The 23,275-nt window shown below is 40.6% G+C and overlaps 1 protein-coding gene across 3 annotated transcripts in view; it reads right to left on the bottom strand.

Annotated features, from left to right (window-relative positions):
- The window catches only part of SVIL (supervillin), a 212,234-nt gene that overhangs the window by 23,221 nt on the left and 165,738 nt on the right, over window positions 1-23,275 (bottom strand). For 2 of the 3 annotated variants that reach the window (XM_045586015.1, XM_036453521.2), the window contains 9 exons: window positions 21,122-21,169; window positions 20,533-20,610; window positions 12,346-12,493; window positions 8,805-8,894; window positions 8,637-8,723; window positions 7,147-7,324; window positions 4,104-4,276; window positions 1,839-1,994; window positions 547-683 (listed from right to left, as the gene is read on the bottom strand). In XM_045586015.1, the coding sequence (XP_045441971.1) occupies window positions 547-683; window positions 1,839-1,994; window positions 4,104-4,276; window positions 7,147-7,324; window positions 8,637-8,723; window positions 8,805-8,894; window positions 12,346-12,493; window positions 20,533-20,610; window positions 21,122-21,169 (1,095 nt within the window). The remainder of the gene's footprint in view (window positions 1-546; window positions 684-1,838; window positions 1,995-4,103; window positions 4,277-7,146; window positions 7,325-8,636; window positions 8,724-8,804; window positions 8,895-12,345; window positions 12,494-20,532; window positions 20,611-21,121; window positions 21,170-23,275) is intronic. The other variant, XM_045586025.1, reaches the window with a different exon arrangement.

Below are 23,275 nucleotides of genomic sequence, written 5' to 3'. Positions count from 1 at the left end.
CGGCCTGTGGCTGGCTGGGGAGGCACTCTGAAATCCAAGACCAGAAATGGTCTGAAAGGAAAACCTGGTGACCAGGAGCCCAAGGCACTGGTGGTTGAATATTTTTAACAAAATTAAGAAAATGTAACTAAACAGAGGCATCAATTCTTTAGGTCACATGAATTCAAACAGATCACATAAATTGGTAAAAGCTACCTGTTCTCTAGACTTTTCCCCATGAGATCCTCATTCACTGTCTGGAGCAAGATTTCACAGGGACTTGGGAAAAGCAACTTTGAAGTGATGTACCAGCTCTTTTTTTTACACAAAAGTGAGAACAAAGCCAGGACTTCCCCTGGAGGGATAGGTAACAATCCCCCTAAAGTACCACACGTGCACACCTATTGAAAGTTTGTTTGAGAGATATTCAGAACAATATCTATCTCTTCTCACTCAAATGAAACTGTGCACTTGAGAAGCTTTGCAATCATCTGGCAACTGATAGGACATTCTGTCAGTGTATAAAGGAGATGCTCAACTAAACTATTTTATTTTTCAGATACCAACCTTCGCCTTTTCTATGACATTTGCAAACTCTCCTACCCACAGGAAGCAGTAGTGGGGAGAGAGCAGGAGGAAGCAGTCCCCGCTGTTGAGTGATGAAGCTCGGGGTTCCACCAGTCTTGTCTGCACATGTCTTCTTCCTGAACACAAGGCAAAGAAACACCATCTCCCAGAAAAGAGAACTCCCCCAGCCACAGGAAGGACCAGAGAGCACCCCATCCGAGCATCGCTTTCAATTCTAAAGAGTCTGGCCTATCTACATTAATTTCCATGACTGGGAATGGCGGAGGGGGATTCAGAATGGCAACATCATAGATTAATTCCTTTTAGTGCCTTCCCAAATGCCACCATGTCCTCAGGACCACTGTCAGTGTCCTTTTACAGCACAGACATAGGTTAGTTGGGGTTCCTTCCACCAGGAAAGGCAGCACCATGCTCCTTTCCCTTGTTCGCTCATCTCCTAGCTTTCTCAGGTGAGGGAGTGCCTTTCACAGCTTCTGCTTGCTCCAGAGTTTTTGGCTGGGATTCTTTTGGGCATCAGTCTAGAGTCAAGCACTGCCTTGTGGATCTTCCTACAAACACACTGATAGTATCGTCTCTGGGTTAAAACCAGGAATAGAGGCTGGTTATTGGAGCCTGTCATTGGGATGGACATGGACATGCACAACATACGGGAAACCCTCCCAGATGGAGAGGAGATTTCATCTATCCTCTTCTGGTGATAAATCTTGAGCTGTTGCCATTGGGACACAGCCAAATCTACCCTCACAACCCAGAGCTAGGTCTCCCTTGCTATGAATAGAAAAGGTGATGAATTGGAATCCGGGTCTACCTCACTTGTTCTGCTTCCTCTGGATTCCTTCTCCAAGGATATACCTCTGTCTATCTCTGCCCTGCATTGACTCTTGTTTGTGTCAGGGAGGCAACTGTGTGGAGAGAACACTATGACAATTTAGGGGGTCTGGTAACTGCCTAACAGTGTGTGGCAGGGGCTACAGGGTAAAGGGGGCAGCCACCTAAGCTGTTTCTCAAATGGGAGAGACCGAGGTTCAATGCTGCTCAACAACTGCTGATCACAGGCACATCACTATCCCCCTAAACCTCAGGGATACACCGCCTCATGGATTGTATGAAGCTTACTTGAGAGGAGGAAGTTCAGCACCTGGTACATAGCAGGTCCTCAAAAGCGTGAGGTGAGTTCCCTTCCCATGACAGGCAGTTATGGGCAGTCAGGACCCCTGATGCTGCCTGACTGAAGCCCAGGTCTTGATGTAACTCCTCCTGCTCTTACATACCTTTGATCTGCAACAGCATCAGCTTCTTGAAGGGCACTGCACTGTTGTTAGAATTCTGTTCTGTCAGGTTGACGCTTCGCAGACTGATGCTGCTGAAGTTTTCTTTACTGGCTAAACCTGCCAGGGTGACTTCTGAGAAGTTGGAGTTGGAGGACACTGGGCCGATTGAATAAGGAAACACAAAAACACAGGGAAAAGCAAGATGTTCAGGTGAAATGACAATGCTTACAATCAGAAATTATTCATCACCAGCTATCTTTTTCTTTTAAGGTTAATCCTTGAGAACATACCCAAGTCTGATTAACTGCAGTGCAATGCTTAACCCTTGTATTAAGGATTCAACACTGTACTGAAAGTATAAACTGCTATTGACAAGTGTCACACCTCACCACGTAGAGACAAGAATAGAGTGATAATGTGGCACAGCTACTTTAGTATAAAATTAGGAACTGGACTCATTTGTTTCAATTCCATTCAAAGCTGTTAAAAGTTCCTAACAATGTTGAGATGTTGAAAATGCATTCTCAAGGAAGATTGTTAAGTGTCTTTCACCAAAAGCCTTTACTTTCTACCAAAAATAGAAAAGCAGGCATTCAATAAGGGATGGTTACTTTACAATCTTTTTATAGAGGCTAAGTAATAAATTACTGATCCCCTGAGGTCCTTTGCTTTCAATTTAAGATTGTAATAACAAGATGCTGAGTTTTCATCTGGACCAACAAATGTATATGTGCCAGTCACCACAAACACATCATCTGCACTCCCTCTAGGTGGAAATAGAGGAAAGATAGATAAGACTTGTTCCAATAAACCTTCATTTCTCCAACTCACTTTAAAAAAATATATATATGCTGGAAAGGAATTCAGAAAAATTACTTTGCTGGGATTAGGTTCTTATACTGAAGAAATATATAACACATCTTGAGAATTCATGAGGCATAGTGATTTTGAAATACACTTTTTGAGTAAACCAGTTATGTTGACAAGACTCAATCACTTTATTTAGTTACTATATTCCTAAGAAAAGCTTTAGGAAATTGGTTTATGAGTGCTATAGGAAAATAACAATTATATTCAAAATTAAAGAATATTTAAAACAGCACAAATTATGTATGTCATTATTGCTACCAAGGAAACCTCTGTTTCAAAACTATGAAATTCCACTTTACTGGGCAGGTAGGTAAAAGCAGAGCAGCACTGTCACGTGAGGCACACAGCCTGGAGTCTACCTCCTCATGCTCCTTTCACTATCCATCCCTCCTCCCCCCTCTCCACCCAGCCCACATCCCACCAAAGACAATCTGCAGAGCACTGGTTTGTGCATTAATTAATAATATAAAAATCTAGGATTAGGCGAAGCAGTGATTTGGCACATTTTCCCTTGATAAATCAAATTATTTCCTCTTGAATAAGATTAAGCAGAGAATTATTGTGTTTGGGCCCTACAGAGCTGACAATGGGGTAAATTACAAAGCCCAAAAACATCCTTTCCCTCCAATCTCTTGGAAAAAATGCAGCAGGGTAATTTGAATTTTCCAATTAACAGATGTTTAATGCTAGAAGAATTTCTGTGTAAAGTCTTTACATTATATACAGATTTTCTGCAGGTGTGCACAAATTTACTCATTTTTATTTAATGAGTGTCTTATGAGCAACATTATTGGCCTTTACAAGGCAGAAAAAGGAGGATTAAAATCACCACATCACACCCTGGCCAGAATTCTCAGTGGTTAGAGCACATGTGTCAAACACAAGGCCCGCGGGCCAAATCCGTCCCGCCAGGCCTTGCAATGTGGCCCGCACCGCGCTGTCATCACTGCACTCCGCTGCGTTTCCATCACAATGACAGTTTATGACTGTTCAGTAAACCATTCGGCCTGCGATTTAGGCTGGATTTTAGATTTTGGCCCCTTCTCTGATTGAGTTCGACACCCCTATGTTAGAGCATCAGCCCACACACCTAAGGTCTTGGGTTCGAATCCTGATCAAGGGCATGGACCTGGGTTGTAGGTTCAATCTCCCATCTTGGCCAGAGCACAAGCAGGAGGCAAGCAATCATTGTGTCTCTCTCACATTGATGTTTCTCCCTCTCTCCCTTTTAGCCTCTCTAAAAATCAGTGGAAAATATATCCTCAGGTGAGGATTAACAAAATACTATATATTAAAAAAATAAAACAAAATGTGCAACCTCAATTGTTAAAAAATATATCGCCAGATCATTAGTTCCCAAGCACAGAAGCAAGTTGTTTGGTTCCAAATACTCACTCTTTTCTACTTTCATCCGTTTTGACTCCATAAAGGCGACGTTTAGTCTCTGCTCAGTATATTCCTGAAGGAGGTCTTCTCTTGCGGCCAGCATTTTCAGCGGGTTTTTGGAAGCCTGAACCCGGCGCTTGGGTCTGACTGCACGCTTGTGCTCGGCCACGGCAGACGTCAACCTGAGGAGCAAAGCAGAGCTGAGCCTTGGTCTATAATAACTCCTGGCCTGTTGAGGCTCTCTGATCTGAAGCAATGGGTTCTACATTTTTATTCCCTGATTTCATTTTAAATCTTACAACTCTTCCTCCTGCCCGCCACTCTCCTGACATAAAGTCATAGTACCATGGGGATGGAAGGGAGATTCAAGGAGAGAGTCATAGAGTTTAAGAACTCAGACAATTCCCAAAGCCCCCACTCACCCAACCCCGTGGGCTCTGCCTGAAAAACAATAGTCCCTAATGGGGCAGCTTATCCCACTCCTCCATAGATCTCAGGGGTAGGAAGTTCTTCCCCAACCCTACACATTCACAGACCCGTCCCATCTCTGCTCTTTGTAATAGTACACATATCTACCTCTTCTGTTACTAACAAGCCCTTCAAGAATTTATAGCCAGCCATTGCTTCTCCATTTTATTCTCTTTCCTCCAAACTAACTTTTCTTTTCACAAAATAATTTTTCAGTTCCCTCACCAACTCTCTCATAACGAGTCTCCTCACAAACCATTGCCTCCCTCTGAAAAATAACTACTATTTTGAAAAAAAAAAAATAGATTGAAGTAAAATAGGCTCACAAACCAGCAATGACTGCTACACATTCACACAATTCCGGGGCAGAAGATCAGACACAAGGAGGTGGGTGGACACAGTCACATGACTTCCCAACAGATTCCTGATGCTGCTCTCAACTTCCAACAGCATAGGTGTCTGCAAGTTTCCTTTATATATAATATTGTTGTGTGTGTGTGTGTGTGTAAAAACATGCACATATATTTAAATTATATGTAATGATTTAAAAAATTTAAACATTTGAGTTGGGAGAAGATTGAGAAATGGCTGAACAACCATGCACACAAATACCCAAAACATTATTTAAATATGAGAAATGGTAAAATGTTAATTTTCTTAAGGTAGCAAATTAAATAAAAGAAGCATATTGAAACCTGCAACAAATATATCAGAAGTAGTTTAAGGACAAATTTGTGATGACTACACAGACTTAAGAAAGATACTGTCACTCTGATAAACTTTTAGAAAATAGATAAATGTGGTCAATAGCTGTGGGTTTATCCTGTTCAGGGTATTTTTCCTGCTTCTGATAAGAGCATCCTGACTCTCCTTAGGAGGACTCATCTTACTCCATCTCCTGCCTCCAAGCCCGGCTCAGGATTGGATCCAGAGACCAGCTCTGGCCATTCACTGTCTTGCATCACCTTGGCCACAATGATTGCTTTAGGGATAGACTCACATCCAAGAAAATCAAACCTGAAACTTCTGCTGGAACTACTGGGAAGAGAAGCTGCCTGTGCTGGAGTGGCCAAGGCAAAGGTGCCTTCCACCCCATGGTCACAGCTCAACTGAAAGTGAAGAAATCCAGAGGAAAGTAGGCAAGTGAGAGACCACATTCTGAAGAGGAATCATAAACCATAATTGCTTTCCTTAGGAGACTTAGTCAGGTTCCTATGTGAAGACAGGCCTTTGGACATACTGAGAAAACTCTCAGATCTTCTGATTTTATAAATTACTAGAGGCCCAGTGCATAATATTAGTGCACTGGGAGGCAGGGAGACCCTCAGCCTGGCCTGCACCCTCTCACAGTCTGGGATCTATCAGGGGATGTCCAACTGTCGGTTTAGGCCCTCTACCTGGGCCTAAGCCGACAGTCGGACATCCCCTGATGGGTCCTTAGCATTGCTGTGGAGGTGAGATAGGCTTCTGCCACTGCCGCTGTGCTTGCTAGCCATGAACTAGGCTTCTGGTTGAGCAGTGCTCCCCCTGTAGGAGCGCACTGACCACCAGGGGGCAGCTCCTGTGTTGAGGATATGCTCCCTGGTGGTCAGTGCTCGTCACAGTGACCGGTTGTCCTACTGTTTGGTCAATTTGCATATTAGCCTTTTATTATATAGGATTGTAGTTAAGTAACATGCTTTACTGATTTTCTATTTAGTTGTATTAATTTAAGCCCATGAAATCCAAATACTTTTTAAAGTCATGAGTAAGAATGGTATGTCAAATAAAAGACGGTATAGAAATCTCTACTAACTGATGTTAATCTAAAAATATGCAGAACAATATTGGAGTAGGTAAAAAATCCAGTGACATTTTAGGAACAGGGCAAACACCTGTGGCACATGCTCTGTCTGTAAGACTTTCTGCCTGAATGTGCATCAGTTCTGGGCATGCATGTTTCATCTACCCACAGCTTTACGTGTCTGGCTTAGAGAATACAATAGACTCCCCTCCCTCCATCCACAGTTTCACTTTCCATGGTTTTAGTTACCAAGAAAAATTGGTAACTAAATATTAAATGGAAAATTCTAGTAATAAATGGTAAGTTTTAAATTATGTGCCATTTTGAGTAGCAGTATAACACTTGCTGCCAGTCCATTCCATCCTGTGACTCATCCACTTTGTAGGTGCTCCCCGCCCATTAGTCACTTAGTAGCCACCTTGATTATCAGATCGACTGTCACAGTATTATAGTCCTTGTGTTCAAGTCACCCTTAGTTTACTTAATAATGGCCCCAAAGAACAATAGTGATGATGGTAATTCAGAGATGCCAGAGAGAAGCCATATAGTACTTCCTTTAAGTGAAAAAGGTATTTAGGTATTTATGAAATACGGGGAGGGGGGAAAGAAAACATATGAAAAGACTGGTATGATCTCCAGATCCAGGCATCTTAGAACATATCCCCATGAATAAAGGGAAGTAATAATTTGTCTGTAATGAAGTTTTATCAGAGTGAGAGAAGAGCTCATGAAAATACTGGGTAGAGGCCAATGCAGGAGTCCATTCTCAGTGGGTGAAAAACAGAAATTTCAGTAACTTACTTGGGGGCATAAGGGTCGAAAATAACGTCAAAGTCTTCTTCCAGTTCTACAGGGCTCCTTGGCACGGTATCATCCATGCTGCGGTAAAATTTGGCAAAGGTTTCGTCATCATCCAACTTCATCACCTCCTTAACAGATTTGCCTGTGACGGTGAGTACAGTTTCTTGCATCCCACCAACTATCAATAAACAAGCAAGTAAATGGAGTAAATTTGTGTAAAATCATTATTCCAATTGCACCTCACAATTCCTTAAAATTTATTCCCCCCTCCCTCCATAGTGATAGCCATAATAGTGATAATATCCAGTGTCCTGTGGATGCCTCCTAGGCCTTCCTTGCTTTCTCATTGAAAGACGTCCAGTGTGAACAACGCTTGCGCTGTGACGTGTAAAAGAGAGCCAGGCTGGCCTTGCTACACACAAGCCCACTAAGTTCCTTTTGCTGCTCGAAGCAGAAGTAGCCTCAGTCTCTAAATGAGGGGTCAGGAAGATGTTTTTCTGCAAAGGGCCGTGAAGTACATGTTTTGGGCTTTCCATGGAAGGCTATATGGCCTGTGTTATAACTACTCAACTCTGCTGTTGTAGTGTAACAGTGACTACTGGCAATACCTTAACAGTAGTCATGACTGTATTCCAATAAAACTCAATTTACAAAAACAGGTGGTGAGTTGGATTGGGCCCCTGGGCTAGATCACTGTTGAACTGTTTGCATTCCTTGCCTTGCAGATTAGTTATCCTATTACACTTTTATATTTCTGGTTTAAAGGGTTTTATTGTGTGTTTTGTGTGTGTGTGTGTATTATTTCCAAATGGTTAGGGGTCAGTGTCAATGATAGGCACTCCCAAAGTATAATATTTGATAAGCTTCAAGTACTGGAAATTTTAACTAAGAGATAAGGGTATTCCTGCATTTTATTCTCTTATTTTGTATATTCCATTGACTTTTGTACTGAAATATTTATTTCAATTTATTATTTACCTAAATTTCCTTTTAGAAATTATTTGTGATTATAAGATATATTAACAGCTACCTTATTGGAAATTGACATATACAATTTAAAGTTCATCAGCCCAAGATCATGTTGACTTTGTATAAGTAGAATAATCTGCTTTCAGGGTTCAAAGCAAAATTAAATCATGATTCTGATGGGATGACACCCCAAGATTTAGCTTTAATAAGAAATGTTATTGGGGGTCTCAAATTTAGTACATTATCAAGTGGGTCAGAGCTTGGTAATACAATCAGACTTGACCAGTAACTTCATTTTTAAAAAGATAACAGCAAAAATAATACTTATAGAATAAATCGGTCCAGTCATGTAGAAAGAAGACAGTTTAACTGAGGAGAAAGCCCTCACAAATGGGACGTAGAGGTTCTGAGAGAGGAGCAGGTTCTTTTTAGGTTTCCTTAGTTAGCTATTCACTGAAATACGAATCGCAGTGTGCTACAGGTATCTAAACCAAAGCTTCCCTCTGGCTTCTGGCATGTACCTTTGTTATTCAGCCTTTTCAGAAAGCTCTCCAGCCTGTCCAACTTCAGGTCCGATTCTAACTGCATGTCTGGTTTGGCTTCAATATCTAGGCAAGGAGACAGCATCGATGAGAGAGAACCACTGAGGACTCAGAGTCCCTGGCACATCAGGTGCCTTGGTGACTTACCTTCCAGGGGTTTGGAAATGGGTGTTGTGCCCCTTGTTTTACTGCTAATAGGGGACGCTACTGGTGTGATGGCAGTGGGTGATGCCAAACCTGCAGAACAAACAAGGAGCTGTTTAGTATCTAAGGGTCATTCCTGGAAAGTCTCCTGACCCTGTTGGATCTCTTACCTCCAATGTAGATTTTACAATTCATAGAATTTATACACAAACATGCATGTGTACAAACAAATACATTTGGCAGGTACCATGTCTGTGTAGGACAACTGCACATGTAGATAGACATCTGATAGTTTCTAAGGACTATAGTGTCTGATAAGCTGCCATTCCAAAACGAGTAATGAGGACGTAGGAAAACATGGCCATACACGTGAGTGGGATAAGGAAGTACAAGTCTATCAGAATATACTTTAACAAATGGAGGGTGAGCTCTGAAGGCCCTTTGTGGTGGTGCGCACAGTTGAGGAGGAAGTCTATTTGCACCATCTCCCACGGAGAAAGAGGAGAAGGGATTGTGTCACACTGGCTCGCAGTGGCTGCCAGCACAAATTTCCTTCCAGGCTGAGGTGAACTAGGGACAGTCTAGCCTTTGGAGCATCACTCAGAGGAGAGTGGTTCTACTGAGCAATAACTGAAGAGTGCTGACCCTGTGGAAGAAAAGACACAAGAGTACACAGTGAAAGTGATTTGTGATCTTTGGCAGGGCATATCCATCTCAGGTGTGGCTGGGAACCTGTGATATGCTTTCTCATAGATTTATCATGAAGCAGGGTGGGGAATCTTTAAAGGGAGAAATGGTGAGGGACACATGAAAGGCAAAGAAAGAAATTTCAGCATGAAAAAGGTATCTGGTCAGAACAAGAAATTTTAATAAAAGAAAATATATCAGCAACTCCTTTTCCCCCACCCCCAACTTAAGTAGAAGGATTTGGAAAGGAGAATAATTAGTACATTTACAAAGGACAAACGAGGTGTTCATGTTCTGTGTTTAATGTAAAATCCTTAGATAACATTACCACTTTGAGCATTCCTCAAAGCACATCTAAAGAAGATGTGAGTCGCTATCAACTACAAGGAAAAATAAATGAATGAATTGCTCTGCTCCTTCCTCCTGGGAGCTAGAGAAAGATGTATTACTTACAGCATTAAAAATTTAAGGCAAAATAATGAATTCTAGTTTAAAACTTAAGTTTTAGGTGACATTCTAGAAGTCTTCAAGACATACATATATTTGCTTGAGGATGTCAATTTTTCAAATTTTATTTCATTTACTAGACCTGCAAAGGGTTTACATCAGTGAGAAAATAAGTTTTTCCTGAAAGATAATAAAGATAGGTGAAATTTGGTTCACAGGCTGGGGCAGTAAATCATTACCTACAAAAGGATGCAAAAGAGATATGGAAAGGTTTATTAGCATGGAGGTCATTAACTCTAAAGTTAAAAACAGGCCAACAGGAAACCTGACCCTTTGTACTGCCAGGGCGCCCCCTGCTGCCCATTCAGACAGCAGATGCAGGAGAGCTCTTGGATGTGAGCCACCTCTTTCCCAGGTAAATATTAGTATTTTTCTGCATGTAAGAGGGCAAATAGATTTAAATTACACACTAAAACAAAGCAATCCCCATACCTCTTCCAATGACTTCTACTTGCAATAACCTTTACCCACTCTCTTCAGGAACATTTTCACATCCCTCTTGTTCAAGGCATTCCGTACTTTGAGTATTTTTCTCCCAGGAGAATAGTAGAATATCACAGAAACCTTTTGGAGTGCTAATTGTTACAGATACTCTAGGAGTATCAAGAAGGGAAAAAGTCCTAATGAGCAGTAGAGAACAGTAGTGTTTAAAAGTCCTAGAGAACAGTAGAGTTTTCTGGCCTGAAAGAATGAAATGAGTGTGCCTCTTGGCAATATACTGATATGCAGTAACTCATATATGCCATTGTAACCATATGAAATGGGATGTCTCAGTGACTGCAGTGTAGGGGGTTATTTTATTCTATAGTGAGTATAAACTGGATGCCATTTTACGGCAAATAAAACACAGCTGACAACGCAAGTGAACATATAACCCAGTAGGTGGTAACAAATATTAGAAAAATAGGGTACAATGTTTTTCATTAGGCTAAAAGTGTAAGAAAATTATTTCCTGAGCCAACAATATAGCACCTGTTAAATAAAGATCTCTGATTTATTCAGGAAAATGTGAATGCAAACTCATCCTCTGAGATAGGAACTTCCTGGATCTTGCTCTTTAAGCCCATGTAAGATAAATCTCCTTCCTCTGACAGTGCTGTGGACTAGAGCAGTGGGTTTTGGTAGTAAGTGGGCCTACTTACAAATCAATGTGATTTTTTAAATGAAAGAAAAATAAAAAGTCATCAGGATGAAAGTCCAGGCTAGATCTGAGCTCTGGTTCATGTTCTCAGCTTGAATTCTTCTTGATCAATGTGGGCCTTAAGGAGCTGCTTTTGATAACACAGGATGGGGCTCATATTAAAGTAGTTTAACATGATTACCCTGTTCTGTGATTTGGTGAAAATACTCAAATGCTGCCTCATTTTGTGAGAGTAAGTTATCTGCTATTATCTTTTGACAATTCCAAGATTAGTTAAGAATTTGTTAGAAAGGATTCTTCTGCCAAGATTTGAGTTAATCACAGTTTAAGGATTTTCCCTCCCTCTTGTCCTTCTGCAAAGATTTATTATGAGATTACAGTGAACTAGGCACTTTGTATGAGTGAAAATCGTGAAAGATTCTGAGAAAAGGGAAAGATAAACTTAGAAGAGCTAATGACAATATAAATGAACTCCGAGTGAATGTGAAAACCCTTATCACTAACTTAGAAAATTTGTTTTTAAACAATAACCCAGAAAATGAAGGCATGCCCAATAAGAGACAAAGAGATCCGTAATTCTAAATGTTTCCTACAGGATATAGAGGCTTAAAGCTCTCTGGTGACTTTACTAGCCATGTACAGGTTTCAAATTAGTTCCAAAAGCTCAGATGTATAGAAATGACTGTCTGCAGGGAAATCCCACTCCTTGAATTGGGTATATCTTTTAAACATATATTAAAACATGCTTGGAAATCTATCTTTGTAAGCCAGAGAACTCAGCTTTATGGAAAGGGACCTAGGAATTACCCTACAAGGGAGAAGACGGAAACTCCTTCTTCATTGAGAAAGGCTAATTTGGGTTAACTGATTGCCAGATGGCAAGAAAATGTAAATAATTTGAAAGCAATTATGGGAAAGAACTAAGATTCGTTAACAGATTTGTAATTGCTTTTGAAACCTGTGCTCAATTTTCAGATGGGTAAGTTTTGAAATTGAATTATGCTTTTTATATTGAAGATGACGCTATGTATAAAAAAAGGTTTCGGTAGGAATATCTCAGAAAACCGACCTCAAAACCATTTATATAACATCTCTGAGATTAAAAACTAAAATATACCATGGTGTGATTGTTTTCATTGAGCTGTCATGGGTGATGGAGCATGTGCACACACATGAACACATGTACAGCATGCACATTCACAAACTGACCTTTCTTCACCATTCTCCCGGCCACGGTAAACTGGGTGGAGTCGTTAGCTGCCCCTCTGCCTTTTGTCTTCCAGGCTTCCTCTCTCACAGTAATGAGGTGCTTCCTCTCTTCAATAGTCATTTGGCTCTCTCGACTTTCTGTGACCTGCTTAGTTAAACATGTACAAAGGAGAAAATAGAAGAGGGAAATGAGAAAGAGGTGAATTTTAGCCCGTAGCATTTCATGAGCTGAAAAGCAGGCAAAGAGATACAACACTATCTGAAACTGGCTATAGCTATTCTGAAGTAGACTTGACTTCAGAAGTAGCCAAGTCTATTCTGAAGTAGATTTGACCAGGTTGGATCAGAGATCACTGTCAGCAACACTGAAACTTTAAATCAAAACTTAGCTGTTTTTTAACTATTTGTCTGAAAAATTGGAACACCAGAACAATACTTTGTAAAAATAAACAAAAATCGAAATAGCCTTCATGCCAGGGCCTTTACAGAGTTTTTAAACTGGTCTGTTTTACCTATCTGGTTAAACTCAGGTGATAAGAAAATTTTCTTCATATACGTATTTGTGTGTGTGTGTGTGTGTGTGTGTGTGTGTGTGTGTGTGTGTATACATCCATATATATTACATATACATGTATCACAAAGAACACTATCAATCTAGATCTTACCAATTAAGTTCACAGGAACATGGTCAATTATAAAGCAGGAAAAGCTGATCAGGAATAAGGTGTGCTGTAAGAAGGTTTTCTGGAATTTGACATGCTTTTTTTCTAGAGCAACTATGTTACATGGGCAGTTATTAGGCAATCAAGGCCTAATTTGTAGGTAATAATATATCTGACATTGAGGAAGAACTGTGCTACAGATATAACTTACATATATAATGAAATTTTTATGTAAAAAATGATTTTTATAAACTTCTAATTGGGATTCTAGAGATATCTGCCTCTTCACTTTCTAAGCCACTGGTGATTCTCATTTGGCCCAAGGGAAAGCTGAGGGGCTGAGAGAGCAGGACAGGAGGGAGAGCTCAGGCTTCTGGGGCTGAGGTCAGAGGATGAAAAGCAGCAAGGAGGCAGAGGACAGGGCTCAAGGCACCCAGGCCATAGAGAAGGGATGTGGCCCTGAGAAAGAGTGGGTGATGGCAGTAGGGTGGTTCGGGCAGGAGGCCTTCCAATGTTGGCAGGACAGAGCCTCACTGTAAGTCCCTCTCCGTGAAAGTATGGGCCAGGGCCTGAAGCAAGGGAGAGGGCAGGAGCCCAGGGAGCCAGTGTGGAGGAGGAGAGCCCCTCCCAGATAGGAGCCTCTGGGCTGTCCCCTCAAGGTCACCCAGGGGGCGCTCTAAAGATGGTGGTGGCCAACTTCCTGGGCTTGTGCTTTTGCTTTCACTTCAGGATCTTCTCAGACCGAGGAATGCCATTTTCGCTAAGGCATCTGGCAGTTTCCCCAGCTCCTCTTCTCTCCTAAGGACTGTTCCTTTGAATAACATGAATCAAAGTGAGGGTCAGGCTTTCCAATGAGCCAGAGAGGAAATTCATCTGGGGGCCACTGATTCTTCCTCAACTCCATCCAAGTGGCAAATCAGCTTCTCTTAACTGATCAACAGAGCATAACTTCCAGGTTTGTTGGGGGCTTCGGAAAGCCATGGGATGATGGAGGCAGTGCAGGAAACAGGTCTTTCCAGCCTCTCCTGCCGCATAAAACCCGGCCTGCACTAATACCACTGGCTTAAACCATGAATATGGACCTTGCCATCATCTCATTTAGGAGTTTTCCTTTTACAGACTTCTTTTACAGAGCAGTCATAGCCAGAACTGGTCCTAGGATCTTTGGCCATTTAAATTAGGTTAAAAACCTCTTCCTAAAGAGACAGGGCAACAAAATTCAGTGCATGATCCTGGCTTGAATCCTAAATGGGGTGTGGGTGTGGGTAAAAGGATGTCATTAAGGTGAAATTGACACAATTGAAATATGAATCATGGATTAAACATCTATCAATGTGATATTTCCTCATCTTGATGACTGTATTACAGTTGCATTAGTTATGGAAGTATGCTATAGATTGAATGTCTGTGCTTCCCTCCCCTCCCCATATTCATTGGCTGAAAGCTAATGTCTAATATGATGGTATTGGGGGGTGATATCTATATATATAAAAGGCTCATATGCTAAGTGTCCCTCCGCCTGTCTGGCTGATCGCAATGATGCACCCTGGCCCCCAGGGGGCAGATGCTCAATGCAGGAGCTGTGGAGCTGCAGTAATTTGGCAGTGGCGGCGGTTCTCAGGTGATGCACCAGAAACCAGAGAGGAGGGAGCCCGATTCCTGGAGGGGCCTTCTGATTCCACCTTCAGCCGTGGCTTATGTTGTTCCTGGGGCACTGTAGGCCCTGAATCTGGTTTTCTGCCACACTTGCACACTTGTGTTTGCGTTCCAACACTGTATGACAGTAACTTTGCAGAGTGCCCTCTCATACTCTGGGACCCCTCTGGGGATGTTGGAGAGCCAGTTTTGGTCCAATCCCCACAAACCAAGCCAAGGGACCCCACCTGCTGGAGGGACCCTGCTAATTCTATAGACACCCTTTGAGCCACAGTGCCATCCCAGCTGGGGAGGGACAAAGTGGGGTTGGCTGCAGGACGTGTCCAGCCCATCTAGCCCAGTCCTGCCCCACAGGCCACTTTCTAATTAATTTTGTTTCAATGTGCACAAATCCATGTTCCGGATCACTAGTAAGGGAAAGCAGCAAGTCAGCACTGGGGTGGGGAATGGAGAGAAGGGTGAGAAAAGTTGGGGAGTGAGCAAATGTCAACATATCAATCTGGTAAAAGCCCTAGTCGGTTTGGCTCAGTGGATAGAACATTGGTCTATGGACTGAAGGGTCCCGGGTTTAATTCCAGTCAAGGGCACATGCCCAGGTTGCAGGCTTGATCCTCAGTAGGGGGTGTGCAGGAGACAGCAATCAATGCTTTTTCTCTCATTGATGTTTCTCTCTCTCTCTCTCTCTCTCTCTCTCTCTCTCTCTCTCTCTCTCATTTTCCTTTCCTCTCTGAAGTCAATAAATAAATATATTAAAAAATAATGAAAATAAACCTGGTAAAAGATATATGAGAATATCCTGTCTCTTATGATGACTTTTCTATAAGTTTTAAATTTTATCAGAATAGAATTATCAAAAATGTTTAAAAATTTTTTTTAACTTTCCCACTTGCAATTGTCAAAATGATTCTAATTCCAAGTAACTCTGTGCATCACATACCTTTCTTAAATAAACTATGAGGTTGATATCACCGAAATTGCCAGGAGGATATCACCAAAATTCATAACAGAAAATTAGTTTTCCTTGAAAATGAAGACCCAGGAGTGAATTTTAATTAAATCAATACAGCACTTAAATATTTTTTGGGGAAAAACATATAATGTGCCAACATTTTCCTGCCAAAGACCCACAATCACTGCTCTATAGTGAACTCAGTAGCATCTCCAAGGTCCTGGGTGTGGTCGAGGGATATGGTTAATGACTCAGAAAATTGGTATCCCCAAGTCAGCATTTCCATTCCCCAAAGAACTGGGATTCCCCTGGAGCTCATTTGAGAATGTGACACATAGGAACCTTTGAATGATACAGCTATTTCATCTGTATTAAGAAGGCATATTTTTTTACTCCCTTCTAAGTGATAACATTAAACATAAAAGGTTTTGTTTCTCTAGAAGTTTCACCTTAACTCTGCTATTTAGTGGGATTGGTTTAGGGCCCACTAATTCCTGCTATCTTACTCTACATGACTCTCCAATGAGATAAGAAAAATATTCTATATAATAAAAGCCCGGTGACTGAATGGCAGAATGACCAGATTGATCAATCAACCAGTCACTATGACATGCACTTACCATCAGGGGGCAGACACTCAATGCAGGAGCTGCCCCCTGGTGGTCAGTTTGCTCCCGCAGGGGAAGCATCACTCAGCCAGAAGCCAGGCTCATGACTAAAGAGTGCAGTGGCAGTGGTGGGAGCCTCTCTGGCCTCCAAGACAGGTGGACTTTCCCCAAAAGGTCCCAGACCCTGAGAGGGTGCAGGCTGGGCTGAGGGACACACCTCCCCCCAGTGTATGAATGTCGTGCACCGGATCTCTAGTAGCTTGTATATTCACTGGAGAATCTAATAAAAATTTGTCCCAAGTTGCTATTAAATTATAGAACTCAAAATGTGAAAACAAGTAAGATGGGCATCTTTGATCATTTACTTTTCTTTTTTTAGCTTAAGACTTTATTATTGTACTATTTCAACTTTCTAAGTTTTTCTTCCCCATTTAGAGTAGGACATAATAAATATTGTAATGAGCATTGGGTCATTTTTCCATGTTTATCCAGGTTTAGTCAATGACAGGATGGCCAGTAATAGTAAGAAAAAATTGTCAGAGTATAAATAGAAGCCCTACCCAACCTGTGCTTCACTTGTTCCAACACAGATTCTGTGAACGAGGTGTGGAGAGATGAAGAGGGAGAGGGGAGAAAATGTGTGTGTGTGTGTTTAAAAGTCAGTGAAACAATTGAGAAGAGAGGATATCTTAGGGTGGCCAGGAACACTGCTTGAAACTGAGCAACGGGTCATCCAGAAAAAATGTTTTCAGGCTACCACACTGTTACTGACAGGCTTGCCTCTATATTTCTATAATTGATTCTTGGACATCATATGTTTGAACTGCATGGATCCATTTACCAGTACATGTGATTTTTTTTCAACCAATACTGTAAATGTATTTTCTCTTCCTTCTGATTTTTCTTAATAACATTTTCTTTTCCCTTAGTGTACTTTATTGTAGGAATACATCTAACATATAAAATATGTTAAATGAGTTAAATTTTATAAGGTTTCTGGTCAGCAGTAGGCTACAAGTAGTCAAAAGTTATGTATGAATTTTCAACTGTCTGGAGTGGGGAATCAGTACTCCGACTGCTGCACTGATCTAAAGTCAACTGTATTAAGAAATTATAGTGCAAATCTCACTACATGTTTCTGACACAGGGAGCTAATACCAGGGAGATTGGAACTAACCTGTATCATAGGATTAGTGCAAATTTAAGAATAAATTCTCCCATAACTGGAGAGCTTTATGGGTGGAAAATATTGTGATGTGGCTTTAAAATTTTCATCTTATTCACATCTATTTAAACTAAATTATAAAAAGAAATGGTCAAAGAACATGTTAAATAACAGAAATAAGGTAAAGTGACAAATAAGTACTCAGTTTTCAAAAATGCTATCACCATTTAGAAATCTGTGCACTGTTAAAAAAATTTAGCTTTCTTCCTCTCTTAAGTGATTTCCATCCAAAATGAGGGCATGTAGCCTCAAGTAACCAGAACAAAACACAAAGATCTCAACTATGTGTAGCTCTTAAAGTAACCATAACCTGGTCTTGTCACCATCCACCAGCTTCTAAAATAAGAGGGGAATTAAGGAAAATCTTATTCTGGTACAGCCCTGTGGCATGTGAGGAAGAAGAAATTGTATGCTGAAGCTTAATAAAGAGACAAACAGTTCATTAGACATAGTGTGTGTTCCGTGTAAATGCTGTTTTCTTCTCTGAGCCTTTGAGTCATTGAATGTTGACACCAGGACTACTGAGGACAGAAGTCTCCTGACATCTGAGAAAACTGACAAGCTAGTGCCACTAACTGGTACATAAAATATTTATCTGAGAAGACTGTCAAGAGGTAAAAAAAAAAAAAAAAAAAAAAAAAGTTTAAAGACATTTTTAACTTTCAAGTGACAAAACATAGATTGCCTCTAGTGAATATATTTTTAACTTAAAAATTAGAACTCTTATAACTCAACAATAAGAAAACCAATTAAAAAATAGTAAAAATATCTCAGCAGACATTTCACTCAAAAAGATATACAGATGGCAAATAAATACATGCAAAGATGCTCTACATCATATGCCATCAGGGAAATACAAGTTAAACAATGAGATACTGCTACACACCTATTACAATTACACACCTAGTACAAAATTCCAAAACCTTGTACTCACCAAACGCTGGTGAGGATGTAGAGCAACAGAAACCCTCATTCGTTGCTGGTGGATATGTAAAATAGCCACTTTGAAAGAAAGTTTGGCAGTTTCTTACAAAATTAAACATATTCTTACCATATGACCCAGTAATTGGTTCCTTAATACCTAAAGGAGTTGAAAAACTTCTAGCTACACACAAAAAGAACACCTGTATATAGATATTTTTTGAATTTTTTCATAATTGCCAAAACTAGAAAGCCCTTTGGTAGGAAAATGAATAAGCAAATTGTGTTACATACGGACAAGGAATATTATTTAGCACTAAAAAGAAACGAGCTATCAAATAATGAAAACACATAGAGAAACCTTAAGTGCATATTGCTGAGTGAAAGGAGCCAATCTGAAAAGGCTGAATGATTCCAACTATACAACATTCAGGAAAAGGCAAAACTATGGTAACAATAAAAAGATCAATGATTGTCAAGGACTGGGGGTGGGGAAAGTAGGGATGAATAGGCAGAGCACAGAGGGTTTTTAGGGCAATGAAACCATTCTGCATGGTGCTACACTGATAGCTACAAGCTATTACACATTTGTCCAAACCCATAGAATGCACACCACCAAGAATGAGCCCAAATGTAAACTATGGGCTTTGGGGGATAATGATGTATCACTGTAGGTTCACCAACTGTAACAAATGTATGACTCTGATGGGGTTGCTGATAGTGGGAAAGGCTATGTGCATGGTGGTGGGTACTTTCTGCCCAATTCTGCTGTGAACCTAAAACTTCTCTAAAAACTAGTCTATTAAAAAAGTGTATATGTATGTAATATATATGTTTTGTATTTAAGGAACTCAGTAATACATCTTTCGATTTAAAGTTGACTTATTTAGAAGAAATAACTCATGTGCCCCCTCTAATTTCAACCTCATTTTTGGGTGGACATTGACTGGCTATGTGAGGCTGGGCTCACAGCCCAGCGTGCCTAACTTCAGAGGAAAGAAACCAAGGAGTGTAAGGAAAAAATCCACCAGCAGGAGTAGAAATGGGGAGTTTCCATGTGTGAGATGCAAAATACAGACAGAAGGGCCCCCAGAAACCTCTCTCTGGCAGCAGTCTGTGGACTTCATGTTTGAAATCCTGCACCTAACACTCAAAAGCCTGTTTTATCATTACCAGGCCTAAAGAGACAGTCAAGTCATGAAAATTTTAGCAGAGGCCACCTTAGAGCAAATAAAATCCCTAAAAGGAAAGTGACTGAGCCAGGTCCCATTGGTGGAGGGAGAGGAGAATGTGGGGATCATGGCAAAGTGTATGTAGCTGCTTTTCATAGTTCTTCTGACACCAGAGACATTCCAAGGGGAATAAAAACCAATCATGGAGGCAAAGGGAGGTGAGTAGAGACTCCTGCAAAAATGTCAACATTAGAAAACCAATCATGTGTATTCTTAGCTTTAAAAATTATCACATATTAGGCACCAACAGAAGCCTTGAGCCAGGCCAGGTCTCCCCTCTGGAGTGGGTTTCAGATCGGGCATGGAGAGGAGGGGGCAGGAGGCTTTGGTTTTTCATTTCAATAGAACCACTGAAACCAGCTCATGCCATACTAGCCCCTTCTTCTTCCCTGAAACTTCCACACCCCACACTGTTTCTACCTTATCCTCCTTTTTCATCGAGCTAAGCAAGATGGCATTATTGCTGAGCTGGAGCAAGGAATTCTCTGGAGCAGCGGTCGCCAACCTTTTGGACCTTATAGACCACCGGTTGGAAACTGCTGCTCTGGAGTATTTCTTAAACCAGTTTCATGAATGTGAATTAATTAATCTCATCGGGTCTATCTGAAAGTCTGAGCCAAATATATGATACTAGAGGCCCGGTGCACGAAATTCGTGCAAGAGTAGGCCTTTCCAGGTCTGGCGGCTGCCTCAGCCCTTGCCACCACGGCATCATCTGGACAGTCGTTCTGCTGTTCGGCCATTTGGTTGATTTGCATATTAAACTTTTATTATTATAGATATTTGACTGACTATAAATATATGAACTGATTACACACACACACACACACACACACACACACACACACACAGTGGAATTACTTCCCTAAATGAAACAAGCTTCCCTACTACTCAGAAATGACAATGAGGCTTAATATGTTTAGGCTTTCCTCACCTGATTAATAGGTATAAAAGACAGGTGTTTATGGGCAGCAGGTATAGTGGGAGAATAAGTAGAAGCATATACAGGTTCCTATAGAGCAAAGGGAGAGGATTAGAGTTGAGAAGAGAAGACTTATCAGAGCCGGGTGGGGAGCGGGAGAGACAAAAACAATGATTTCTCTAATAGAATGTTAATTTCTCATTGCAATTTCAGTTAGCTTTTCAAGAGAGTCCTTCCCATTTGTTCATTTTTTTAGAATGCTGACATAAATACCCAAGCACAGTAAGTATACTCCAGTCAGTTTTATGATTTATAGAAGATACTCAGTTACAGAAAGGGAACCATGAGTTTAACTGAGTTTTAACATTTAACATAAAATATCTAATTTAAAGCTTTCAAGTTTTTTTATTACATACTAAAAAAAAATAAAAATAAAAAAATGGAAAGACACAGGATAGCTCCCCACTCTGAATCAAAGGGACATCTTGCCTTGGGATAAGAAACTAAACCCAGAGGGCACTAAGGGGATCACCCTGTGAGAATTATAGCTGCCAGGCATATTGCTATGACCCAGAGACACCTGTATTAGAGTCAGGCTTACCCAAAGCAGATTAGAAACGATACTATCATCTGTACATCCTCCTTCTTCCTACAGGTTAAAACAGATAGGTAACATTGCAGAGTGTCGGAAGAGCTGGGTCAAGTTATGATGTGACAGTCATTTGCCAGGATTTTGTGCCTGGGTTCAGCCAGAGGCATGCATGTACTCACACTGGCAGGCGACACACACCAGGCAAGCTCACCCCCGTCAGCAAGATGCTAAACTTTAACTTGGCCTCTCTTCCTCCTCCCCTCTCTCTTTAAACTGACTTCACTCCTAAATTGTAATTTGGAATTTCAATGACAGCAGGAATGAGAATATGCATGTAGCAGATTTATCTTCCTTAAATTTTCAAAGACTCAATCTGAGGACATCATAGATCTTAGCTTAATTCACTGATCTAATTTTATATGTTTTTAAAATTTACTCATTTTTATAATGATAGTTTTTGTGTGCATTTTTCTTTATTTTTTAATTTATCTTTGTCAAAGTATTATAGATGTCCTCTTTTTCCCCATCCATTGCCCCTCTCTTCCCCACTCCTGCACCCTCCCCAGGCCTTTAGCTCACTACTGTCTGTGCCTGGGTTATGCATATATGCATATAAATTCTTTGGTTCATCTCTTCCCACCCTCACCACCCCATCCTTCTGAGATTCCTCAGTTTGTCCCATGCTCCCATGTCTCTGGATCTATTTTGTTTGTCAGTTTATTTCATTCATTAGATTCTACATATAAATGAGATCATGTAATATTTGTCTTTCTCTGATCTGCTTATTTCACTTACCATAATAATCTCCATGACCTGATCTTACTGAAGGACAGCAAATATCAAATCCTAACTTGTGACCCAGAAGTAGACCCAGGATTGTAATGACAAACTCTGTACAGGGTTTTTATTTCCTAAAAAAGGCTGATATCTCCAGTGATTATCTTAACAAAGGGGCATGAGATTAACTATCTGTATGCCAACATGAGTGGAAATTTAAAAGAATTATTTGTTTAAAATAAGTAACTTCAATGTCATTGTAAAACTTAATAAAAGGAAGATAAACAACCCAATTAAAAAATGGGCAACATATCTAAATAGATACTTTTCAAAAGAAGACATAAGGAAGGCCAAGAGACTTATGAAAACATGCTCAAAGTTACTAATCATCTGAGAGATGCAAATCAAAACAACAATGATCTCACACCTGTCAGAATGGCTGTCATCAACAAGTCAACAAACAACAAGTGCTGGCGAGGGTGCAGAGAAAAAGGAACCCTCCTGCACTGCTGGTGGGAATGCAGACTGGTGCAGCCACTGTAAACAGTATGAAGTTTCCTCAGAAAGCTAAAAATGAAACTCCCATTTGACTCAGTGATCCCACTTCTAGGAATATATCCCAACAAACTAGAAACACCAATCAGAAAGGATATATGCACCCCTATGTTCAGAGTGGCAGATGAATGGATTTAAAAAAAATGTGGTACATCTACACAGTGGAATACAATGCTGCAGTAAAAAAGAAGGAATTCTTCCCATTTGCAACAGTATGGATGGAGCTGGGGAGCATTATGCTAAGTGAAATAAGCCAGTCAGAGAAAGATAAATATTACATGATATCACTCATTTATAGAATATAATGAACAACATAAACTGATGAACAAAAACAGATCCAACGACAGAAAAGCATCAATCAGATCCGTCAAACCTCAGAGGTGTTTTGGGGAGAGATCAACCAAAGAACTTGTATGCATGCAATATAAGCCTAACCAATGGATACAGACACCAGTGGGGTGAGGGCATGAGTGTGTGTGTAGTGGGGAGGGGGGCAATGAGGCAATAAGGACATATATCTAATACCTTAATAAATAAAGAAAAAAATAAAAATAAAAACTTCTGTCAAATTACTTCTTTAAAATGTCACTTTGTTTCATTGCATGCACTCTTTTGATGGAATGAATCACTCTGCAGGAAACTGTCCACAGATTGTGTCCATGTGTACACATTCCACATGGTGTGGACCAGGCCAAATCTACAAACCAAATGGCTTTAAAACTAATTATATATGCTATAAAAGCAAAAACGTTTAAGTCAGGTTAGCACTGCCCTGAAATAAGCCAGGAACAGGAGAAAGAAAAGAGGAGAAAAGAAAGGTGGTAAGGGAGA

This window comes from Pipistrellus kuhlii, unplaced genomic scaffold (genome assembly GCF_014108245.1).
Source record: "Pipistrellus kuhlii isolate mPipKuh1 unplaced genomic scaffold, mPipKuh1.p scaffold_m20_p_1, whole genome shotgun sequence".
Taxonomy (NCBI): Eukaryota; Metazoa; Chordata; class Mammalia; order Chiroptera; family Vespertilionidae; genus Pipistrellus; species Pipistrellus kuhlii.
The sequence above is the reverse complement of the archived record's forward strand: the minus strand, read 5'-3'. Positions and strand labels throughout refer to the sequence as shown.